General features: G+C 53.8%; 3 protein-coding genes across 10 annotated transcripts; 2 read left to right on the top strand and 1 right to left on the bottom strand.

The window, feature by feature from the left end:
- Positions 1–340: 340 nt before the first annotated feature.
- On the top strand, positions 341–11,992 carry FDPS (farnesyl diphosphate synthase). 6 transcript variants are annotated; one of them, XM_032154302.2, is made up of 11 exons: positions 513–618; positions 1,294–1,506; positions 1,584–1,746; positions 3,784–3,924; positions 9,254–9,334; positions 9,482–9,604; positions 9,979–10,067; positions 10,170–10,242; positions 10,928–11,005; positions 11,111–11,245; positions 11,736–11,992. In XM_032154302.2, the coding sequence occupies exons 2-11, from the start codon at positions 1,331–1,333 to the stop codon at positions 11,934–11,936; spliced, it is 1,260 nt and encodes a 419-aa protein (XP_032010193.1). In that variant the 5' UTR covers positions 513–618; positions 1,294–1,330; the 3' UTR covers positions 11,937–11,992. The 6 variants fall into 6 exon arrangements, with proteins under 6 accessions (XP_032010197.1, XP_032010196.1, XP_032010199.1 ...); XM_032154306.2 differs by lacking the exons at positions 513–618; positions 1,294–1,506 and adding an exon at positions 341–506 and having other exon boundaries at positions 1,605–1,746; XM_032154305.2 differs by lacking the exons at positions 513–618; positions 1,294–1,506 and adding an exon at positions 357–506.
- LOC116469316 (putative uncharacterized protein RUSC1-AS1) lies at positions 11,475–13,672 on the bottom strand. The gene is made up of 2 exons (XM_032154309.2): positions 13,572–13,672; positions 11,475–13,024 (listed from the first exon to the last, which is right to left on the bottom strand). Exon 2 carries the CDS (start codon positions 12,815–12,817, stop codon positions 11,918–11,920), a length of 900 nt encoding a protein of 299 aa, XP_032010200.1. The 5' UTR covers positions 12,818–13,024; positions 13,572–13,672; the 3' UTR covers positions 11,475–11,917.
- Positions 12,239–22,451, top strand: RUSC1 (RUN and SH3 domain containing 1). Of its 3 annotated transcripts, none has more exons than XM_032154300.2 (10): positions 12,239–12,320; positions 13,017–14,459; positions 16,177–16,275; positions 16,434–16,510; positions 16,637–16,811; positions 16,888–16,993; positions 17,185–17,231; positions 17,926–18,478; positions 19,487–19,609; positions 21,741–22,451. In XM_032154300.2, the coding sequence occupies exons 2-10, from the start codon at positions 13,103–13,105 to the stop codon at positions 21,907–21,909; spliced, it is 2,706 nt and encodes a 901-aa protein (XP_032010191.1). In that variant the 5' UTR covers positions 12,239–12,320; positions 13,017–13,102; the 3' UTR covers positions 21,910–22,451. The 3 variants fall into 3 exon arrangements, with proteins under 3 accessions (XP_032010191.1, XP_058295181.1, XP_032010192.1); XM_058439198.1 differs by lacking the exon at positions 12,239–12,320 and adding an exon at positions 14,731–15,141 and having other exon boundaries at positions 14,066–14,459; XM_032154301.2 differs by lacking the exons at positions 12,239–12,320; positions 13,017–14,459 and adding an exon at positions 14,964–15,919.
- The last annotated feature ends 357 nt before the right edge of the window (positions 22,452–22,808 follow it).

The following is a 22,808-nucleotide window of genomic DNA, read 5'->3' as shown; positions in this document are numbered from 1 at the left end:
AGTTCACTGAGGATCAGAGATGTTAAATTATTTGCTTGAAGTTAGAGAACTAATAAGTGAGAAAGCTAGTCCTACTGCGTTTTACTAACGTGCAAATCAGCTGCCCAGGAAGATAATGAAAACTGAAGTTGAGTAAGAGAGGCAGCCAAAGCCACAGCGCGGACGTTCCCAGCCTGGCTCGCTTCCGGCACTGATGCCTCCAGCCGCGACCTCTAGACTTCAGCCCTTCCATTGGTCGTCCGTCACAGTGCCACAGTGCACCATGCTCACGCGAGGGCCAGCAGCCAATCAGCGCGGCTCATCTCCGCCCAGCCAGGACACGCAGGATCGCGTTATCTGTCCCTTCCGTGGGCACGTTGGGAGTTGTAGTTTAATTATACATTGCCGCGCTTAGTGTGGGGAGAGCGGGAACTACTCGACCCAGAGAGCTTACCGCGGAGCGGATTCGGCTTTCAGGAGTACCCGCCAACAAGCGGGACCGAGCAGGAATCCCCATCTGGGAACAGGTGAGAGAGGATGTGTGCTGGGCCTTGGAGGAAGGGGGCCGAGACCGGGCCTTACTTCTGTTAACGATACTGTGAGGCATCGGAAGGCCAGCCTGTTGTGTCCGTTTTGAAGGTCGGTAGGCTAGACTGGCTGGCCTTCTGGGGGTGCGGAGACTTCCAAACTCTGCCCTTGTGCTTTCCTGGAACCCCCAATATGCCCGGACCGCGGTTTACTCATTTGCTGCGAGCGCTTCTCTCCCGTCCAGAGTTGCTCCGAGCCTATCTGCTCAGTCCTAGCGATTCCTGTGGGGCTTGGGACGCGCGGTTCCAGCACGCTGGACCATGTGGACGCAGCACCCATGGGTTTTCGCCCCAATGCTTCTCCCCTCCTTGGGGCATAACTCAGACCCTGGGCACCCCTCTCCACTGCCCAGGGGAGACCTGGGTTCTAGATTTGGCTCTGCCTCTACTATCTTCCTACCTCTTAGAGCCTCAGTTTGGCTTGCGTAAAATAGGATGACTTAAGGGTCCTTTCAGCGCCTAATCCTGGGGTACTTTACTCTGTACCACCTCCTTACCCAGGCTTGTGCACGCCATCTTGAAGGCGCTGAGTTCTAGCCTGTTTATTATAAGTGGCAATTAGTTGGGTCTCAGTCACCCAGCCATACTTTTTGTTCCCTGCATATCCTTCCTGTAATTGTCCCCAAGCACATTCCACAAGAGGGAGGGGCACTCTGGGCTAAGGCTGGGGTGGGAGTTATCTGGGGAGCTGCCACCATGCCTCTGCCTTTGGTGCTTGCCCCTGCAGGGAGTGCTTGGTGCCCCCTCCCTATGCCACTCCCAGGATGCCCCTGTCCCGCTGGTTGAGATCTGTGGGGGTCTTCCTGCTGCCAGCCCCCTACTGGGCACCCCGGGAGAGGTGGCTGGGTTCCCTACGGCGGCCCTCCCTGGTGCACGGGTACCCAGTCCTGGCCTGGCACAGTGCCCGCTGCTGGTGCCAAGCGTGGACAGAGGAACCTCGGTGAGTGTGGTTGGGGTGAGGGGCCTTGGGGAGGGGAGCAGCTGATCAGGTTTCTGACTTGTTTTTCTTCTACTCAGAGCCCTTTGCTCCCCCCTCAGAATGAACGGAGACCAGAAATCAGATGTTTATGCCCAAGAAAAGCAGGATTTCGTTCAGCACTTCTCCCAGATCGTTAGGGTGCTGACTGAGGATGAGATGGGGCACCCAGAGACAGGAGATGCTATTGCCCGGCTCAAGGAGGTGAGGGATTCATGACTTGGGGGAGTAAGCCTTTGGTTCGGTTGCTCTGTATATGTGTGGGATTCACCTGTGGCTTATGGGGGACTTTTGACAGATGTGAGAGATAGCTTTTTTTTTTTTTTTCGAGACAGAGCCTTGCTCTGTCGCCTGGGCTGGAGTGCAGTGGTGCAATCTCGGCTCGCTACAACCTCCACCTCCTGGGTTCAAGTGATTCTCCTGCCTCAGCCTTCTGAGTAGCTGGGATTACAGGCGTGCGCCACCACGCCCAGCAAACTTTTGTATTTTTAGTAGAGACGGGGTTTCACTGTGTTGACCAGGCTGGTCTCGAACTCCTGACCTCAGGTGATCCACCCACCTCGGCCTCCCAAAATGCTGGGATTACAGGTGTGAGCCACCACGCCTGGCCGAGAAAGCTTTTACCTGAGGGACTCGAGTCCGCTCTGGAGAGGTTGGGGCCTGGGCAAGTATACTTACTCAGTCCATCAACCTGACTTTTGGCTCTGATGGAAGGTGGGTCATCCAAAATGCTTTGCTTAGGGGTGGAGGCCTTGAACCTCTTAGATTTTGTGTCCTGAAATCAGAAGCTGTTACCTTGGCAGAGACCCGGGAGGAAGGCAGTCTGATATTGTCCTATCTCCCTGGGGCCTGAGTGAAGTTATTGTATCATTAGAAACCCCTATTCTAGAGCATGAACTATTGTTGTGATACTTGCCAATTTTTTTCCTGTTGATTCTGGAGTATCTATTAAAATTCTTTTTATAAATGCTGTCTATCTCATATATCTCAGGGGAACGAAGGGAAAGGGGGGCTTTGCCTATACTGGAATGGGGATTAAAAGAGAGTCTTGGCCCGGCATGGTGGCTCATGCCTGTAATCCCAGGACTTTGGGAGGCTGAGGTGGGGGGGATCATGAGGTCAGGAGTTCGAGACCAGCCTGGTCAACATGGTGAAACCCTCGTCTCTACTAAAAATACAAAAATTAGCTGGGCGTGGTGGCGCGCACGTGTAGTCCCAGCTACTCAGGAGGCTGAGGCAGGAGAATCACTTGAACCTGGGAGGCGGAGGTTGCAGTGAGCTGCGATTGTGCCACTGCACTCCAGCCTCAGTGACATAGCGAGATGAAGTCTTCCCTGTTAGTTAGGTCTGATTGAGAGCCGGGCAGCAGAAGGCAAAGTGAGATGCAAGAGGAGACACCACTGGAGGAGTGGGAGATGGATCCCACAGCTTGGGTCCCCTGTAAGCTGTCTTCTGGCTGACTTTGGAGAAGCTTTGTCTTAGTATAGTGAAGGAGGCTTTTCATTTGCAGGAGGGTCGAACTCTGGGTAGGCAGAGGTGGTTGGAAAAGTAGGGATGGGTTGTGAAGGGGAAGCCTAGGAGAGGTGGGGATGGGGAAGGAAACTGTGGGGGGACCTGAACAAGCCAGTCATCCCTATAGCATGTACTGAGTTTTCCGTGGGTTCAAGCCCTGTTCTGGGCTCGGGAGCAGCATTTAATCTGCACTATGGAGGTTTTAAATTTATTGGGAGGCCAAGGCGGGTGGATGACTTGGGGTCAGTAGTTTGAAACCAGCCTAGTCAACATGGTGAAACTCTGTCTCTACTGAAAATAAAAAATTAGATGGGCATGGTGGTGGGCACCTGTAATCCCAGCTACTCGAGAGGCTGAGGCAGGAGAATTGCATGAACCTGGGAGACAGAGGTTGCAGTGAGCCAAGATTGTGCCACTGCACTCCAGCCTGGGTAACAGAGTGAGACTTCATCTCAAATAAATAAATAAATAAATAAAAACAAAAAATAAATTTACTAGGGTAGACCATGCAGAAAGAACGTGCCTGGGCACTGGGACCTCTTCTAGCTTTGCTCCAGAAATTTGGGGAAGGAGTAAAGACAGTAGCAATTCCAGAGGCTCCTTGAAGAGGAGTTGGGGTTGGGGAGGATGAAGTTAGGTGGTGGTTGGAAATGGGAGAGAGCAAGGAGAAAACTCACAGTAGCTGCTGTATGGACCCTGATACCCTGTCCCTCTTCCCTTGCCCTCCAGGTCCTGGAGTACAATGCCATTGGAGGCAAGTATCACCGGGGTTTGGCGGTGGTAGTAGCATTCCGGGAGCTGGTGGAGCCAAGGAAACAGGATGCTGATAGTCTCCAGCGGGCCTGGACTGTGGGCTGGTGTGTGGAACTGGTGAGAGGAGTAGGGGAAGGGAGAAGAAGTTTCCTACAATGGTGGTGACTTGGGTGGGAAGGGGAGGGATGGGCCTGAAACTTACTTCTGGGTTGTGTTTGTGTTTCTTTGTCTCTAGTGTGCTACGGCCAAATTTAGAGTGAATCACTCCAAGGGTTAACTAATGTGGGGAGCCTCTTTTGGCATTAGGTACGAAGATGGCTGTAGATAGTTGTAGACAGTGTGGACTGGGTCCTCGAGACTGGACAGAGAGGTGTCAGCTCTTTCCTCTGAGCAAAGGATGGCTATAAAAGTGACAGAGGAGGCTGGGCGTGGTGGCTCATTCCTGCAATCCCAGCACTTTGGGAGGCCGAGCGGGGCAGATCACCTGAGTTCCGGAGTTCGAGACCAGCCTGACCAACATGGAGAAACCCCATCTCTACTCTAATACAAAATTAGCTGGATGTGGTGGCGCATGCCTGTAATCCCAGCTACTCGGGAGGCTGAGGCAGGAGAATCGCTTGAACCTGGGAGGCAGAGGTTGCAGTGAGCTGAGATTGCACCGTTGCACTCCAGCCTGGGCAACAATAGCAAAACTCCATCTCAAAAAAAAAAAAAAGTGACAGAGGTCTTCCAAAGGCTATTCGGAAGCAGAGATTGAAAACTGGCAGCTCACTGATAGTTTTTTGAAAATGTTTTACAATTAAGTCTCCTAAATTTAACAAAGAGATTTCACACTAAAACCTAGATTTCTAGCATGGCTTAGGAAATTGTAAGATTTGGGTCCATGTTCCTGCATAGCAACAATCGGCTGAAGCTGAGTGGATGCAACTTCTCCAAGATGGCATGTGTTCTCCTGTGTGCTTTCTCTGGTTTGCTCCAATCCCTGCATCCCCTCCTCTTCTATACCAGTTCATCTTGGTCTTGAAGGTGTCTAGTTTGTTGGCATGGCCTAAAGCTTTCATTAGTGGCAGGGGGACTGGGTTCTGGGAGGGGTGCCATGCCCGAGGAGGATGGCAGTGAGCCCAAAAGGGAAGAGCATTCAGAACTTGGTGAGTGACGATGATGCTGAGTTCCTGGCCTGAGAGGAGCAGCTGGCTCAAGGGAACACGTGCTGAGCACAGTCAGCCCGGGTACATTCTTGGTATAGGTGGAGCAGGTGGATCTGCCTGTCCTGTGGGCGGTGGAAATTCTAGTCTGGAACTTGTCAGAAAGATGGGTCTAGAGAACACAGATTTGCTTCCAAGGAGGTAATAGGCCCATGGCATCCAGGGAGAGGGCCCTGGATGACAGGCATGCCGAGGGGCTGAAGGGTTCAAAATATGGAGATGACAGGCAAGGAGGGAAGGGAAGGAGGATGAGGGCAGAGCAGAGGAGCAAAGCTATGGGGGCCAAGGGAAGCAAGACCTCGAGGGGCCAGTGGTTGACTGGTAGAATCAGTTCGTTTTGTTTTTTTTTTTTTTTTTGAGACGGAGTCTCTCTCTGTTGCCCAGGCTGGAATGCCACTACACTTGGCCTAGAAGACATGGTTTTTAAGACTTTATCCCATGCTAATCCTGTGTGCTGCAGTGGATCCACATTGCAAAGGAAGCATGCAGCACCGCCTACCAGAGCCCAGCATGGGCCGTGGGGAAAGGACCATTGCAATCACTGCTACTGTTATAGGCAGGGTCCTCAGGGAAGGAGGCATCCATCTGCATCTTTACCTCTGACCTAACCTCAGAAGAGTAGTGTAGAGGTCCTGGGCTTTCCACATCGAAGGCACATGTTTAATTGACTCTGTGTTTATTTGGAGTAGCATAGTTTCCCTGAAGCCACTCATTCACTGCCTCTCCCAAGGGTGACTGCAAGGACAATCTCGTTTCAGCCACCACCACTCAACCATGATGGTCTCCAAGATAATTAATTCCATGGCCTCCCGAAATTTGCTCTGCCTCCCAGCTCTGATTCTTAACCCCACCAGCACTTTCTATTTATTAGGGAAATTAAAAAAAAAAAAAAAAAAATTCAGGCCAGGCACAGTGGCTCACACCTGTTATCCCAGTACTCTGGGAGGCCGAGGCAGGCAGATCACTTGAGCCCAGGAGTTCAAGACCAGCCTGGGCAACATAGTGACACTCCATCTCTACAAAAAAACTATTTAAAAAGACGGGCGTGGTGGCAGGCACCTGTAGTCTCAGCTACTTGGGAGGCTGAGGTGGAAGGATGGCTTGAGCCCAGGAGGTCGAGGCTACAGTACGCCATGATTGCACCACTACACTCCAGCCTGGGCAACAGAATTTTGAGGCTTTGTCTCTAAAAAAAAAATTTAGACTAGGCCCAGTGGCTCACACCTGTAATCCCAACACTTTAGGAGACCAAGATGGGCAGATCACTTGATGCCACAAGTTCAAGACCAGCCTCAGCAACATGGCGAAACCTAGTCTCTAAAAATAAAAAAGCCAAGTAGAGGCTCGCTCCTGTAGTCTCAGCTACTTGGGAGGCTGAGGTGGTGGGAAGGTGGCTTCTGCTCCAGAGGCAGAGATTGCAGTGAGCCAAGATCATGCCACTGCACTCCAGCCTGGGTAACAGAGTAAGACCCTGTATCAAAAAAAAAAAAAAAAAAAATTAAAAAATTTAAAAAATTTACAGGTGAATGTAGGGTGCTGCCAGGGTTAAGAACTGATTCTAGGCCAGGTGCAGTGGCTCACACCTGTAACGCCTGTAATCCCAGCACTTTAGGAGGGCGAGGCAGATGGATCATGAGGTCAGGAGTTCCAGACCAGCCTGACCAATATGGTGAAACTCCATCTCTACTAAAAATACAAATTAGCCAGGGATGGTGGCATGTGCCTATAATCTCAGCTACTTAGGAGACTGAGGCAGGAGAATTGCTTAAACCTGGGAGGCGGAGGTTGCGGTGAGCTGAAATTGTGCCACTGCACTCCAGCCTGGGCAACAAGAGCGAGACTCTGTCTCAAAAAAAAAAACAAAAACAAATAAAAAAACAAAATTAGCCAGGTGTGGTGGCACATGCCTGTAATCCCAGCTACTCGGGAGGTTGAGGCAGGAAAATCACTTGAACCTGGGAGGCGGAGGTTGCAGTGAGCCAAGATCGCACCATTGCACTCCAGCCTGGGCGACAAGAGCGAAACTCCACCTCAAAAAAAAAAAAAAAAAACCACAAACCATGTCTTCTGCTCCAGCCTGGGTGACAGAGTAAGATCCTGTCTCAAAAGAAAATAATAATAAAAATTAAAACCTGGGTATAGGGCCGGGTGCATTGGCTCACACTTATAATCCCAGCACTTTGGGAGGCCAAGGCGGATGGATCACCTGAGGTCAGGAGTTCGAGACCAGCCTGACCAACATGGTGAAACCCTGTCTCTACTAAAAACACAAAAATTAGCCGGGTGATGGCATGTGCCTGTAATCCCAGCTACTTGGGAGGCTGAGGCAGGAGAATCACGTGAACCCGGGAGGCGGAGGTTGCAGTGAGCTGAGATTGCACCATTGCACTCCGGCCTGGACAACGAGAGCAAAACTCCCTCTCAAAAACAAAAACCTGGGTATATATCTAGAAGTGGAAAAACAAAAAAAGGAAATAAGTTATGAAAATAACCATGTCTTGAGCTGGGTGCGCTGGTGTGTGCCTATAGCCCTAGATTCTCAAGAGGTTGAGACAGGAGGATCACTTGAGCCCAGGAGTTCAAGTCCAAGTTGGGCAACATGACAAGACCCTTGTCTCTTTAAAAAAAACAACTCAAACCATGTCTTGAGAAGCTATTTAATGGCCAGACATGATGGCCCACGCCTGTAATCCCAGCACTTTGGGAGGCTGAGGCAGGCGGATCACTTGAGGTCAGGAGTTCAAGACCAGCCTGGCCAACATGGCAAAACCCTGTCTCTACTGAATGAAAATACAAAAATTAGCTGGGCTAGCAGTTGGTGGTGGCAGGTGCCTGTAGTCCCAGCTACTTGGGAGGCTGAGGCAGGAGAATCGCTTGAACTTGGGAGGTGGAAGTTGCAGTGAGCCCACATGGCGCCACTGCACTCCAGCTTGGGTGACAGAGTGAGACTCTATCTCAAAAAAAAAAAAAGAAGGAAAGCTATTTAAGGAACCAAAACATGTAGTTTGACTAACTGCAAGAAGTATCACAGGGAATGTTAGAGTGTTTTATTCTTTAATTTCTTTGTCAGAGTGCATTGGTGCAATCATAGCTCACTGCCATCCAAAATTCATCGGCTCAAGTGATCCTCCTGCCTCAGCCTCCTGAGTAGCTGGGACCAGGTTCACGCAACTGCACCCAACCAATTTTTTTTTATTAGACAAGTGTTTAGGAAACTCTCCCTCCAGGCCTAGTGCTGTGCTAGGCTCTGCAAATGCTAAGAGGGAGAAGTTACTGTCCCTGCTTCCAAGTAGTTCATGGTCTAGTGGGAAACCCGACACGTTCAGGTACCTTCAGATGGGCACTCAGAAGAGTAAGCCCTTAGTTAATGTTTAAAAATGTTTAAAGATGTCTGAGACTCATAGGTCAAAGTGAGATTTCAGTTCCACCTGATTAGACCTGCACTGCTAAGGAGCTCCTTTAGGTAAGGCTGTGTTCCTAGTCACTGGGGTGTTCAAACACGGTGCTGGGGGCAATGTGGGAATAGCCTTCTTTTATTTAGGAAGTAATGTAAAGTCAACTGCATGAATAGATCTTACTTTAAGCATTCATTGAGGTTTTTGGCAAGAATAGAGTACGGTATATGAAGGTGTTTCCTACTCTCCCTGATACCAGGCATAATCTAGGGCTCATTAGAGATGTCAAAGATCTGTTCTAGTTTCTTACCTAAAACAAGACTGTTTTAGTTCCGTTTTATAGGCGGGGAGTCTGAGCCAATCAGGTTATGTCACTTTCCAAGTCTCCATAGCACAGAAGTCTTCTGTCTCCCCATCCTGACTTTCCCAGCTCATAGGGACTGTCAAAGGCAGCAGCTCTGGCCGGCTGTGATGCCTCATGCCTGTAATCCCAGTACTTTGGGAGGCAGAGGCAGGAGGATCATTTGAACCCAGGGGTTCAAAACCAGCCTGAGCAACATAGTGGGACCCTGTCTCTACAAAAAATAAATTAAAAAAAAAAATAGCCAGGCATGGGGTATGTGCCTATGGTCTCAGGTACTCAGGAAGCTGAAGTGGGAGGATCACTTGAGCCTGGGAGGTAGAGGCTACAGTGAGCCGTGATTGCACCACTGCACTGGATAACAGTGAGACTCTGTCCCCCACCAAAAAAAAGCAAAACTATATACAGATATAAAGTAGCAGCTCTGTTGCTGATAGAAGGAACAGTAATGAGGAGCCCTGCAGGTCTTATTCCACTCTTTCCAGCTGCAAGCTTTCTTCCTGGTGGCAGATGACATCATGGATTCATCCCTCACCCGCCGGGGACAGATCTGCTGGTATCAGAAGGTAATGTGGGCAGGAAAATAGCAGTGGGTATGGGGACAGGCCACAGGGAGGTGGTTATATATGGCCTGATAGAGGTGTTGGTGTGATGGTTCTTAGTATGAACCGAGACTAGAGATTGATTGCTTGTTTTTCTCTCTGTCATGACAGCCGGGTGTGGGTTTGGATGCCATCAATGATGCTAACCTCCTGGAAGCATGTATCTACCGCCTGCTGAAGCTCTATTGCCGGGAACAGCCCTATTACCTGAACCTGATCGAGCTCTTCCTGCAGGTGTGCTGCAGACAGGGCCCAATGCCCAGAGGGTGCCCATGGTAGCCTTGGCCTCCATAGGACATGCTCATCTAGCTGGTTTCAGGGTACAGGATTGCGGGGTGCCTGGAAGGGAAAGAAAGCGAGGAAGGGCGTTGGGAAGTGGGGTTGTGGTCGTGGCAAGAAAGGGCTTCTCTGTCCCTGTGTAATTGGAAGAAAGGTTGATAAAGGACTGTGTGTATGAATATGGGCCTTGAGTTTTGGGGCTTTCTCCCCTTCTGTTGCTTTTCTGATTCTGCCCAGTTGTCAGCTGGTATGGGATGTTGGGCTTGGGATACCAGGGTTTTGCATATCTGGAGAAAGCCTGGCTCATGGACCATCTTTGTCTTGCTTAGAGTTCCTATCAGACTGAGATTGGGCAGACACTGGACCTCATCACAGCCCCCCAGGGCAATGTGGATCTTGTCAGATTCACTGAAAAGAGGTGAGGGGAGGTGAGGGACCATGCGAACCATGTCTGGACAGCGAGGGAGGGCTCAGGATGTGCACTGCCCTCCTGAGGAGTTTCTCTTCTCCCCCTACTCAGGTACAAATCTATTGTCAAGTACAAGACAGCTTTCTACTCCTTCTATCTTCCTATAGCTGCAGCCATGTACATGGTGAGTGAGCCTCCTCACCCCTCTCCGCTCTGCTGATGGGGGCTTTTGGACAGGAAGGCATAGAGCAGAAAATGTGAACACTGCTACCCCTGGTGAAAGGCTGTGTGACCTTGAGCAAGTCGGTCTCGCTCAGTCTCTTTCCTCAGCTGGGGATAAAATTCCTACTTCACAGGACTGTAAAGATTAAGCAAGGCAAGGGATATGAAAGTGCTTAGCATATAATAGGCGAACAATATATCCTGCATCTGAGTATGAATAGGAGTGTGGAGGAGATCATCCAGGTTGAGAGGGAGAAGAGTGGATTAAAGGCAGTCACTGGGATTAACTGTCTACCCTGACCTTGCTTCTCTACATTTCCTTTTCATCTTGAAAGAAGTTGGAGGTGGCAAAAATATTAGGAAGATGGATCAGAATGACTTGGGGACTGACATTTGTGAGGGAAGAGACAGGCTGTGCACCTCTAGAATGGATTCATCTCTTTTATGACTCCCAGGAAAGCCTAGCCAAAAATAAGTGGGATTGAGGTTGGACCATCAGTCAGCACTGTCTAGGTCAGGGAAGCCAAGATGTCTGAAGAGAGAGGAGATATTTGGGGCTGCAGTAGGGCAAGACCCCATGGGAGGAAGCAGCCAGGAAGATGCCAGCCCCTCTGGGGTTTGGCTTATTAACCCCCCTTGCCCTGTAGGCAGGAATTGATGGTGAGAAGGAACACGCCAATGCCAAGAAGATCCTGCTGGAGATGGGAGAGTTCTTCCAGATTCAGGTAGGAAGGCAGGAGGCAGTAGCAGAGAACAAGCACCAGCTTCACTCCTCCTCTGCCTAGGAACCTCATCCTTCCTCCTTTGCTGCCCTCCCCCTCCCTGCCCAGGATGATTACCTTGACCTCTTTGGGGACCCCAGTGTGACCGGCAAAATTGGCACTGACATCCAGGACAACAAATGCAGCTGGCTGGTGGTTCAGTGTCTGCAACGGGCCACTCCAGAACAGTACCAGATCCTGAAGGTGCCTGAGAGAGGGTGGTGGGTCCCTGAGTTGGTGGAAGAGATACAGCAGTGGTTCTCAACTGGAGGCAGTTTTCCTCCCGAGGGGACATTTGGCAATGTCAGCAGGCATTTTTTGCTATTGTCATTACAACTCTGTGTGTGTGCGTGTGGTACAGACATCTAGTTGGCAGGAGCCAAAGATGTTGCCAAACATGTAGCACACAGAACAGCTCCCCCAGACAGGATTATCTGGTCCCAAATTTCAATAGTGCCAAGGTTGAGAAACCCTGGAGTAGAGGACGCCTGGTCTGAGGCAGTATGTGGGGAATATTTGGGATAGGGAAGGGAAGCTTGGGATCTTAGCTACCTAGAGACACTTGAAAATTGGAGGGAGGAATGGAGTGGGTGGCTTTGGAGATGTTCTGGAATATGTGAATGAGGGGAGTGGAGGGGTCCTGGAGGCTCTGGGGAAGGCCAAGCCCGTTTTCCTGTCTTCCAACCCCTTCCAGGAAAATTACGGGCAAAAGGAGGCTGAGAAAGTGGCCCGGGTGAAGGCGCTATATGAGGAGCTGGATCTGCCGGCTGTGTTCTTGCAATATGAGGAAGATAGTTACAGCCACATTATGGCTCTCATTGAACAGTACGCAGCACCCCTGCCCCCAGCCATCTTTCTGGGGCTTGCGCGCAAAATCTACAAGCGGAAAAAGTGACTTAGAGACTGCAAGGGCGGGGAGAGGAGGCTCTCAATAAATAATCGTGTAACCTTCTTGTGGTTCTGTTCTTGCTCGGCCCAGCCAGAGTCTAGCTCTTTCCAGAATGTGCGGGGTGGGGTGCTGGGAGGACTCGCTGCACGGAAGCAGGACCCAGGGGCCAAAAGCTTAGGATATATCAAACCCGCTAGGTGGGTGACAAAAGACGCTAAACCCGCTGGGGGCGGGTCTGAGCTACGCCACGCCCATGCGCGAAGGGGTGCAGCTGCGCAGCGCAGGGTGAGTTGTGCTAGTGCCCCTCCCCTCCCGCTCTGTGCCCCGCCGGGCGGGGACCGTGGGAGCCGCGGACAAGCCCCAGGCCGGAGCGGTTCCAGGAGGATCCTGGTGAGGAGGGCTCGACCCATGGGTGTAGACCGATGGACCAGGGCACGAGGGGCGGGGCAGGACAGGGGAGCAGGAGAAATGAATAGAGAAAGGGTGCGGTGGTAGCTGAACGATGGAGACGAATGCGGAGAGAATGGACATACCGCTGTTCCAAGGGCCGAGGGCGCAGGCTGGAGCCCGGCCGAGGCAGCCGGCAGATGCAGAGTTGACAAGCTGACGGCTGCTCCATCCTTTTCCTCTCCAGCCCCCACCCCTTTCCTGCATTCACCAGGCAAACTCTGCGTATTGCCCCACCCCCATCCTCCACCTCCTTTCAGGGCATCTGGGTGGGTCTCCCTGGGTCCCTTCCTCTGGGAGTAAGGGGTAGGCTGGAGGGCAGGGCCAGATTGCGGCAGCAGGGACCTGGAGGTCCATTCTGGGCCCGGACCTCTTCCAGGCCCCCGCCCCCCTTCGGAGATCCAGAGCGCAGCCGCGTTCTCTGACCCTCCCGGCTCCATTCCCGGGGGGTTACATTCGACTCCACCTGCAAACACTGCAGTGGAAACTAATGGTCAGTCGATTGCGATTTGCATCTCATTGAAATATCTTCCAAAGCAGCCAGAGCCTTCAGGCCTGCTGCTGCCGTCAAGTCACCTCGGTGTCCTTCCCCGCAGCTCTTGTCCTCACTGGCTGGGCTTCACCACCCCTGTCTTCTAGGTCTGCACCTGTGGTTGCCAGGTAGGTGGATGTGAGAGATCCTACCCTTCTGGTTCTCTAGAAGCCATCCCATCGCCGCTAGCACCATGCTGTCCCCTCAGAGAGCTTTACTCTGCAACCTCAACCACATCCACCTCCAGCACGTCTCCCTGGGCCTGCACTTGTCCCGCCGTCCTGAGCTACAGGAGGGGCCTTTGAGCACACCCCCTCCTCCAGGAGACACTGGGGGCAAGGAGAGCAGGGGCCCCTGCAGTGGCACTCTGGTGGACGCCAATTCCAACAGCCCAGCTGTGCCCTGCCGGTGCTGCCAGGAGCACGCTCCGGGCCTAGAAAACCGGCAGGACCCGTCACAGGAGGAAGAGGGGGCTGCCTCTCCCTCAGACCCAGGCTGCTCTTCCTCGCTCAGCTCCTGCTCAGATCTTAGCCCCGATGAGTCCCCTGTCTCAGTCTACTTGCGGGACCTCCCTGGTGATGAGGATGCCCACCCTCAGCCCAGTATCATCCCCCTGGAGCAGGGCTCCCCACTGGCTTCAGCAGGCCCTGGCACCTGCTCACCGGACAGCTTCTGCTGCTCTCCTGATTCCTGCTCCGGAGCTTCTTCTTCACCCGATCCTGGCCTGGACTCGAACTGCAACGCCCTGACCACCTACCAGGACGTCCCTTCCCCAGGCTTGGAGGAAGAGGACGAGAACGCGGAGCAGGATCTCCCTATCTCTGAGCTCTTAGAGGCGGATGATGGGAAAATCGAGGCTGGGAAAACGGAGCCCAGTTGGAAGATTAACCCAATTTGGAAAATTGACACGGAGAAAACTAAAGCTGAATGGAAAACCACTGAAAACAATAACACTGGTTGGAAAAACAACGGGAATGTTAACTCTAGCTGGAAAAGTGAACCTGAAAAATTCGACTCTGGTTGGAAAACCAACACAGGAATAACTGATTCTGGCTCGAAAACAGATGCAGGGAAAATTGATGGAGGATGGAGAAGTGACGTCAGCGAGGAGCCGGTGCCCCACCGGACAATCACGTCCTTCCACGAGCTGGCCCAGAAGCGCAAGCGGGGCCCAGGGCTGCCCCTCGTCCCGCAGGCCAAGAAAGATCGCAGTGACTGGCTCATAGTCTTCTCGCCCGACACCGAGCTGCCCCCCTCGGGGTCGCTGGGCGGCTCCTCGGCACCTCCTCGGGAAGTCACCACCTTCAAGGAACTCCGGTCCCGAAGCCGGGCCCCAGCCCCGCCAGTCCCGCCTCGAGACCCCCCAGTTGGCTGGGCTTTGGTCCCGCCCCGGCCCCCACCACCGCCTGTCCCTCCCCGAAGGAAGAAGAATCGACCTGGACTGCAGCCCATAGCGGAGGGGCAGTCCGAGGAGGGTCGGGCTGTCAGCCCAGCGGCTGGCGAGGAGGCCCCAGCCGCGAAGGAGCCGGGCGCGCAGGCCGGCCTGGAGGGTAAGAGGTCGCAAGAAGCGGGAGGAGGGCTGGGCTTCGGCCGCTCACGCCTCCTAGGCTTCCAACCCGGCCCCCTGTCTTCCCTCCATTCTGTGTCACCCATCCTCCCTGCCCCTTCTACCAGGGAGCGCTCTGGGAAAGGGAAACTGGGTGGGTCATTGGGTTACGGGACTAACTCTTTGCTCCCTCTTCTTCCCGCCCCTCCTTGCCTGGCTGCCCATCCCGCTGCCCTCCTTCCCTCTGCGCCTGGCCCCGCCAATCCTGCCTGCAGCCGGTCCCCTCCTGCTCCCTCGGCCCCTGGTTTTCCGGTTCTCGGCCGACGGGCGCCCCCTGTTGGAGGGTGGGGGCGCAGGCGCAGCTGGGTCTCTGCTCCTGGCTCCTCTGGCCGGGTGGCCAGGCGCCGGGCTGCGGCTGCTGGGGGCGCGGAGCCCCTCAGAGGAGCAGCTGCTGCCCGTCCGCCTGTCCCCAGTGGGAGCCTATTCGCCTCCGACTCGGGGAGCCTTGCCCTGCCTGGCCAGCCCCGAGCTGGCACTGCTGCTGTCCCCGCTCTTTCCCAGAAGTAGCACCTTCCCCGCCGCGGCTCCCCCACCCCGCCAGGTACCCGCCCCCCCGCTGCCACCGCAACCTCGTCCGCCGAAGGCCCCTCGCTGGACCAGGAGCCCATCGCCTCCGCCCAGGCTACGTAAGACGGACCCGGGCTAGCCCCGCGGGCCACGCCTCAGGCGGGCCGCCCCGCCCACTCTCGCCCGGCCCCGTTTTCGCTTTTTTTCCGGGGTTGCCCAGCTTAGTCCCGCCCTTCAGTTTAAGCCGACTCCAAGCAGGTTTGTCGGTCTTGGGGAGTCTGGCCCCGTTCCTAGTGCTGGAGGGGGGAAGTTGTTGCCTTTCCTGCACCGTGGGTCGGCCCCCTCTCCCTCCAGACCCGCCTGGGCATAGTGGACGCGGGCTTACCCAGCCTCCATGCCAAATCTAGGGGGTCCCAGCGAGTCTGTTGTTAGGGACTTTGGGTCATACCCTCCATGGAATTCCTTGGCTTATGCAGCTCGGGCCTGCTCCCCGACCTTGCTCGGGAGGGGTGGAGGGTGAAGCTCCCGGGAGCTCATTGGCCCTAGAGGTTCTGGCCACGCCCTCTCCGCGAGTCCAGTCCCACGCGGGATGAAGAGGGCACCCTCCGCCGAGAAGCTGCTGCGGGACCCGGGTTTCCCCTTTCCGGCGCCTTCCAGCCTCCCAATCCTCGGGTCTCGCCTCCCTCCGTCTCCTCCCTTTCCCCTCTGTCTGTCTTTCCATTGGTCCATGCAGCCCACGTGCTCCCCGGGGCTCCGCAGGCAGGACTGGGCCCCGGGGCGGTGCGCAGGGCTGCACCTCCCTTCCCGCGCCCTATCCTCTCCCGCCCTACAGGCCCTAGCAGGGCAGGCGGGAGGTGAACGCGGTCATCTCGCTCCCGGAGTTCCGGGATCCTGGAGGTGGGGGCTGTGCCCTGAAGGAGGGCACAGGGAACCGGGATGGGGCCGGGGGACAGCGAGTGCTGGGAAGTGTGCGGGATTTCACTCCGGGGCTCGAGTCGAGCTACCCCGTGCTCCAGGCGGTCCTGCGCCTCCTCTCCCCAAGACCCTTCGGGGACAGAGCACTGCAGACCCGCCGGAGACAACTTGTGCGGGAGGCCGGATTCCTCGGAATAACCCTTGGTAAGTGTCACCGCGCCCTTCTTCCTTTACGCCAGTCCGTAGTTCGTGGTCCTTCGCCGGTGTCCCCGGAGCCCAGCGGCTGTGGATGGCAGAAGCCCAGAGTGGGACTGGTCAGTTGCAGGAGCAGAAGAAAGGTAGGGCACCCTGACTCCGGACCCCGCGGTTCCGAATGAACTGCCCTTCGCCCCCGGCCCTGCTCTCAGGCCGTCTGAAGGCAGTCCCTCCACGCCCCTCGGGCAAGCCTGGGTAGGGGCGCGGCCTTCTAGCGTCTTCCCTTTCCCGCTCCTCCCAGGTCTCCTGATAGCCGTCAGCGCCTCCGTGGATAAAATCATCTCGCATTTCGGGGCCGCCCGGAACTTGGTGCAGAAGGTGAAGGTGGCTGGGGGGAGGCTGTTGGGATGAGGAGAGTAATGGAGCTCCGCGGAGGGTGCGGGAACGGTTGGCGGGAGGTGGCTGGAGGGATCTCTGGACCCATCGGCATCGCGCCACCTCCAGGCCCAGTTGGGTGATAGCCGGCTGAGCCCGGATGTGGGGCACCTGGTGCTGACCACCCTCTGCCCGGCCCTCCACGCCCTGGTGGCGGACGGGCTGAAGCCTTTCCGGAAGGACCTCATCACCGGGCAGCGCAGGAGCAGCCCCTGGAGCGTGGTGGAGGCGTCGGTGAAGCCAGGTGAGCCAGGAGGGCGTGGGACCCGGCAGTGCGCAGGGCAGGGCCGGGCTTGGCTGACTGCACCCCACGTTCTCAGGCTCCAGCACCTGCTCCCTTGGAACCCTGTATAGCCAGGTCAGCCGTCTAGCCCCGCTGAGCAGCAGCCGTAGCCGCTTCCATGCCTTTATCCTGGGCCTCCTCAAGTGAGTTGCCTTCTTCCCAGTGCCCTTCCCACGACCTGGGGCTGCAGGAGCGTCATGGGTGGGACACAGTAGTAGTGCCTCACGTCCTCAGAGAAGGCCCCCCCTCTTCCAATCTCATCTCCCATCCTCCACCCAGAGAGGACTGGAGTCCTCCACCTCCCTGAACTTCCATTCCCTCTTTTCTCCCCTAGCACCAAGCAGTTGGAGCTGTGGTTTTCCAGTCTCCAGGAAGATGCAGGTCAGAGGTTCAGATGGTAGAGGATGGGGCTGATGGGCTGGGAGGATGGGAAGGAAAGAGTTCTCTCCTGCTGGTTCCTGCTGGTTCCCACTGGTGCCAGAATGCCATTAATCCAGATCTCCGATGTTATTACTCTTCTAATTAAAACTTTCTAAGGAGGCCCATCGCCCATAGGATGAAAGACCCAAAGCCTTGGCTGTCTGGCCTCTGCCCTCTTCCCCTGCCTTGGAGGCCAGGGCTTTCCCTGGTCTTGCCAACAGTCTTCCCGCCTGGCCCTTCCTGCTCCAGGGCCCTGCTTATGCTATTCCTCTACCTTCTGCCCCTCCTGCTTCCTCATGAACTGTCATTCATCCTTGGAGTCCTTCCCCAGTGAGGCCCTACCTCTACCCTCAGACTAGGTCAACCCCCACGCCCCGTTTTGTATGTGCTTCTATGGCTCTCCTGTCCTCCTCTGTAGCCTTTGCACTGTCACTCAGTTACTTGTCACCACTTGCTGTGTGTGTCTTCCTATTTGGGCTAGGTCCCATGCAGGCAGGGATGTCAGTTCTGTAGCCCACCACATCCTTCCTCCTCTCTGCCCCAGTGCCCAGCAGAGTGAGGCCTGGGAGGATGTGTGCTGACCGGTGGGCTGCTCTGGGGGGTCTTCTGGGACTAGGTCCAGGGCAGGAGCTGATGTTGGCCTGCTCTTTTCCAGGCCTGCTCTCCCTCCTGTACCTGCCAACAGGATTCTTCTCCCTGGCCCGCGGTGGCTGTCCCTCCCTGTCCACAGAGCTGCTGCTCCTGCTGCAGCCATTGTCGGTGCTCACTTTCCACCTGGACCTGCTCTTTGAGCACCACCACCACCTGCCCCTGGGCCCGCCTCAGGCCCCTGCCCCTCCAGGCCCGCCTCCGGCTCTGCAGCAGACTATGCAAGCCATGCTGCACTTCGGGGGCCGGCTGGCCCAGAGCCTTCGGGGGACTTCCAAGGAAGCTGCTTCAGACCCCTCCGACTCTCCAAACCTTCCCACACCAGGGAGCTGGTGGGAGCAGTTGACCCAGGCCTCCCGGGTCTATGCCTCTGGGGGCACTGAGGGCTTTCCTCTTTCCCGATGGGCACCGGGGCGTCATGGGACTGCAGCTGAAGAAGGTGCACAGGAGAGACCCCTGCCCACAGATGAAATGGCACCAGGCAGGGGCCTCTGGTTGGGAAGACTATTTGGAGTGTCTGGGGGCCCCGCAGAAAATGAGAATGGAGCCCTAAAGTCCAGGTAATGGGGTACCTTGTCCTTTCTATGACCTTCTGACTCTCTCTCAGATCTCCCAGTGGCCTCATTTGAAACTCTCTAATGATGATCCTTTAGGGCAGAGGTTGGTGGTCTGTTTTTCCACAGCCATGAGCTAAAAATGGTTACATTTTAATGGTTATATTAAGTGCCTACATAATGATCTCAATTTTCTCTCTTGGCCCTAGGATCCTAAAATATAGTTATCCCCAGGTACATATGGGGAATTAGTTCTAGGACCCTCACATACACTACAATCTGACATACTCAAATCCTACACTTGATGTATAGGAAAAGACAGCCCTCAGTACATGTGGGTATTACATCCTGAGAATACAGTATTTTTTTGTTTGGTTGAAAAAAACCTGCATATAGGTGAACTTGTACATTTCAAACCTGCTTTGTTCAAAGGTCAACTGTATTTACTATCTGGTCCTTTAGAAAAATGAAAAACAGCCTGGGCAACATGGTGAAACCCTGTCTCTACAGAAAAATAAAAAAATTAGCTGGGCATGGTGGCACGCACGTGGTGGTAGTCCCAGCTACTCTAGGAGGCTGAGGTGGGAGGACTGCTTGAGCCTAGGAGGTCAAGGCTGCAGTGAGCTGTAATCACACTGCTGCATTCCAGCCTGGGCGACAGAGCGAGACCCTGTCTCCTCTCCAAACAAACAAATTGCCAACCCCTGCTCCAGGCCTCAACAACTGGTGGCTCTTTAATGGCTTGAGATACTACTCTCTAGTGGCCCTTTTGTTCTGAGCCTGTCTAGACCCTGCTGGGTCCATAGGTTCCTTGTGATTTGAGGTGTTGTCATCTCCTTCATCAGCCTAAAAGCACCTGTGTCCAATAATTAACACTCTGCCCTCAGCAGTGACTAACCCCTGACCTCTTTTGAACCACAATTAGGCCCCTTAGCCTCTCCCTCCCTCCAAATCCCAGGGTTCTTGGGTTTTCTGGAGGTGGGTTGAGCTGTGACCCTATGTCCCTTCTTTTAGGAGACCATCTAGCTGGCTGCCCCCGACAGTGAGTGTGTTGGCTCTTGTGAAGCGGGGGGCACCTCCCGAGACGCCTTCTCAGGAGCTTGAGGCCTCAGCACCCAGCATGGTGCAAACCCATAGGTAAGGAGGATTGGGGAGAATGCACTAGTGTGTAACCATGTATGCTATCACAGCATGGATGGGAGGTAGTGTAAAAAACCCTGGGCTTTAAAATAAGACCATGCTTAGTGTGCATTGCAGCTTTTCTATTTATTATCGATGTGTCACTCATTTGAGCCTTGGATTTTTTTTTTTTTTTTTTTTTTTGAGACAGAGTCTTGCTCTGTCGCTCAGGCTGGAGTGCAGGGGCACAATCTCGGCTCACTGCAACCTTCCCCTCCTGGGTTCTCCTGTCTCAGCCTACCGAGTAGCTGGGACTACAGGTGCCCATCACCACGCCCGTTTAAGTTTTGGAATTTTTTTTTTTTTTTTGAGATGGAGTCTAGCTCTGTCACCAAGCTGGAGTGCAGTGGCGTGATCTCGGCTCACTGCAATCTCCGCCTCCCAGGTTCAAGCGATTCTCCTGCTAAGCCACCTGAGTAGCTGGGATTACAGGCACATGCCGCCACACCCAGCTAATTTTTGTATTTTTAGTAGAGACCGGGGTTTCACCATGTTGACCAGGATGGTCTTGATCTCTTGACCTCGTGATCTGCCCACCTTGGCCTCCCAAAGTGCTGGGATTATAGGCGTGAGCCACTGTGCCCAGCCAATTTTTGTATTTTTAGTAGAGACGAGGTTTCACCGTGTTTCCCAGGCTGGTCTAGAACTCCTGACCTCAGGTGATCCGCTTGCCACAGCCTCCCAAAGTATTGGGATTACAGGCGTGAGCCACCGCGCCTGGCCAGGATTCTTTCTATAAAAAGGATATGATGCAATACATTTTTTATGGTTATAGAGACTAAACATAATTTTTTTTTTTGAGACAGAGTCTCACTCTCGCCCAGGCTGGAGTGTAGTGGCATGATTTCGGCTCACTGCAACCTCACCTCCTGGGCTCAAGTGATTCTCCTGCCTCAGCCTCTAGAGTAGCTGGGATTACAGGTACCTGCCAACATGCCTGGCTAATTTTTGTAATTTTAGTAGAGACAGGGTTTTGGCACGTTGGCCAGGCTGGTTTTAAACTCCTGGCCTTAAGGAATCTGCCTACTTTGGCCTCCCAACGTGCTAGGATTACAGGTGGGAGCCACCACACCTGGCCACTAAACTTTTTTTTTTTTTTTTTTTTGAGACAGTGTCTCGCTCTGTCGCCCAGGCTGGAATGCAATGGCATGATCTTGGCTCACTGCAACCGCCTCCCGGGTTCAAGCAATTCTCCTGCCTCAGCCTCCCGAGTAGCTGGGACTACAGGCACCCGCCACCACGCCCAGCTGATTTTTTATATTTTTCATAGAGATGGGGTTTCACCATGTTGGCCAGGATGGTCTCGATCTCTTGACCTTGTGATCCGCCCGCCTCAGCCTCCCAAAGTGCTGGGATTACAGGCATGAGCCACCGCGCCTGGCCTAAACATTTTATAAAAGCATATGGCGGCTGGGCGCGGTGGATCACCTGAAGTCAGGAATTCAGACCAACCTGGTCAACATGGTGAAACCCCATCTCTACTAAAAATACAAAAATTAGCCAGGCGTCATGGTGGTGGGCACTTGTAGTCCCAGCTACTCGGGAGGCTGAGGCAGGAGAATCGCTTGAACCCGGGAGGTGGAGGCTGTCGAGATCACACCACTGTACTCCAGCCTGGACAACAGAGACTGACTCTGTCTCAAGAAAAAAAAAAAAAAAAAGGTAGATGGAGTAGTAGGAGATCCAAGCACCAAACAGGTTTTGGTGATGGATTGGATGTATGGAGTGAGATGCCCAGGTTTTTACCAGGAGCAAGTGTGGGTAGAAAGTGGTGCTGTTTACCACTATAGGCGACATGAGGAGGGACTGGTTTTGAGGGTGAGTCATTTCATTTGCCTATGTTGAATTTGAAGCACCACTGAGAAGTGCAAATAGTGTCAAATAAGCAGCTGGAGTGGGTTTGCCACTCAGGAAAAGGCTGGGGCCCTAGATAGAATCACCATGTTGATGAATGGTTCTCAAGTCTCTTCCAGAGCCCAGTCAATGTCCACTGAGCCAAACCAACAAGAGCACTCTAGAGGTGACGCCTGGGGACAGCTGGGCACCCCCACCTCACCTCATCCCAGTATCTTCCTCTGGCTCCCCTCAGGGCAGTGCGGGCTCTCTGTGATCACACTGCTGCAAGACCTGACCAGTTGAGCTTCCGGCGTGGGGAAGTGCTGCGTGTCATCACCACAGTGGATGAGGACTGGCTCCGCTGTGGGCGGGATGGCATGGAGGGTCTGGTGCCTGTGGGGTATACCTCCCTTGTTCTGTAGCCCTGGGACCCTTTCCTGTGTATGTGTCTCCTTCCTGTCACCTGGGAATGGAATGGCCAGTGAGCACCATCCCAGAAGCATTTTCCCTCTGCAAAATGAATTTCTTCCCACATCTGTTTCTGCTAATATTTAAAATAAACTTTCCTTCTTCCCTCCTATACCCACCTGTAAGGTGAAATCTGCTCTTCTTCCAAATACATAAAAAGAGAATTGCCATCCAGGTAATCCCTTTCCTTTTTCCCATCTATATAAGGGAATGTCTTCCTTCCTATCTATCTGCAAAATGGAAATCTAGACCTCCTTCTTCATCCATAAGTGGACTGTGCCAGTACAATACATGCCTCAGCCCCCAAGCCTAGAAGGACCTCTAGTCTCCTTCCTGTGTGGAATCTTCCCCACTCTACCCCTCCCAAGTTGCCTGTATTGATAATGTACTCATGCTGTACTAGGTGCTGAAGCCTGGACACCCCTGGTGGGTGGGCCTGTGGTGATGGTTTGCATCCTTCCTCCTTTGTCCCAATAAAGTATGGGAGTTGAATGTGTGTCTTTCACTGTGAGTTTCAGGACATAGGCTATGGGGGAGGGGAAAAAGGACCTCCTATGGGAGGCATAAGGCAGATGTTTCTTCCCAGCCCAGGTTTAGTTCTTACTGCTCCCTGAAGAATACAGAAGTAGTCCCTCATTGGTTCCTGAATCTCACAAGTGTTTCTCTAGTCTATGACTTTCTCTGTTTAGTTAGTTAGACTAATAGGATATAGGAGCCTGCATAAATATGGGGGAGGAGAGGACTTAGCCCTTGAAATTATACTTCATATCTGAGGTGAAGGGAAGGATTAAAGATGTGCACTGGGCACAGTGGCTCAGACCTGTAATCCCAGCATTTTGGGAGGCTGAGGCAA

This window comes from Hylobates moloch, unplaced genomic scaffold (assembly GCF_009828535.3).
Source record: "Hylobates moloch isolate HMO894 unplaced genomic scaffold, HMol_V3 SCAFFOLD_5, whole genome shotgun sequence".
Classification (NCBI taxonomy): domain Eukaryota; kingdom Metazoa; phylum Chordata; class Mammalia; order Primates; family Hylobatidae; genus Hylobates; species Hylobates moloch.
This window is presented reverse-complemented; position numbering and strand designations above follow the sequence as displayed.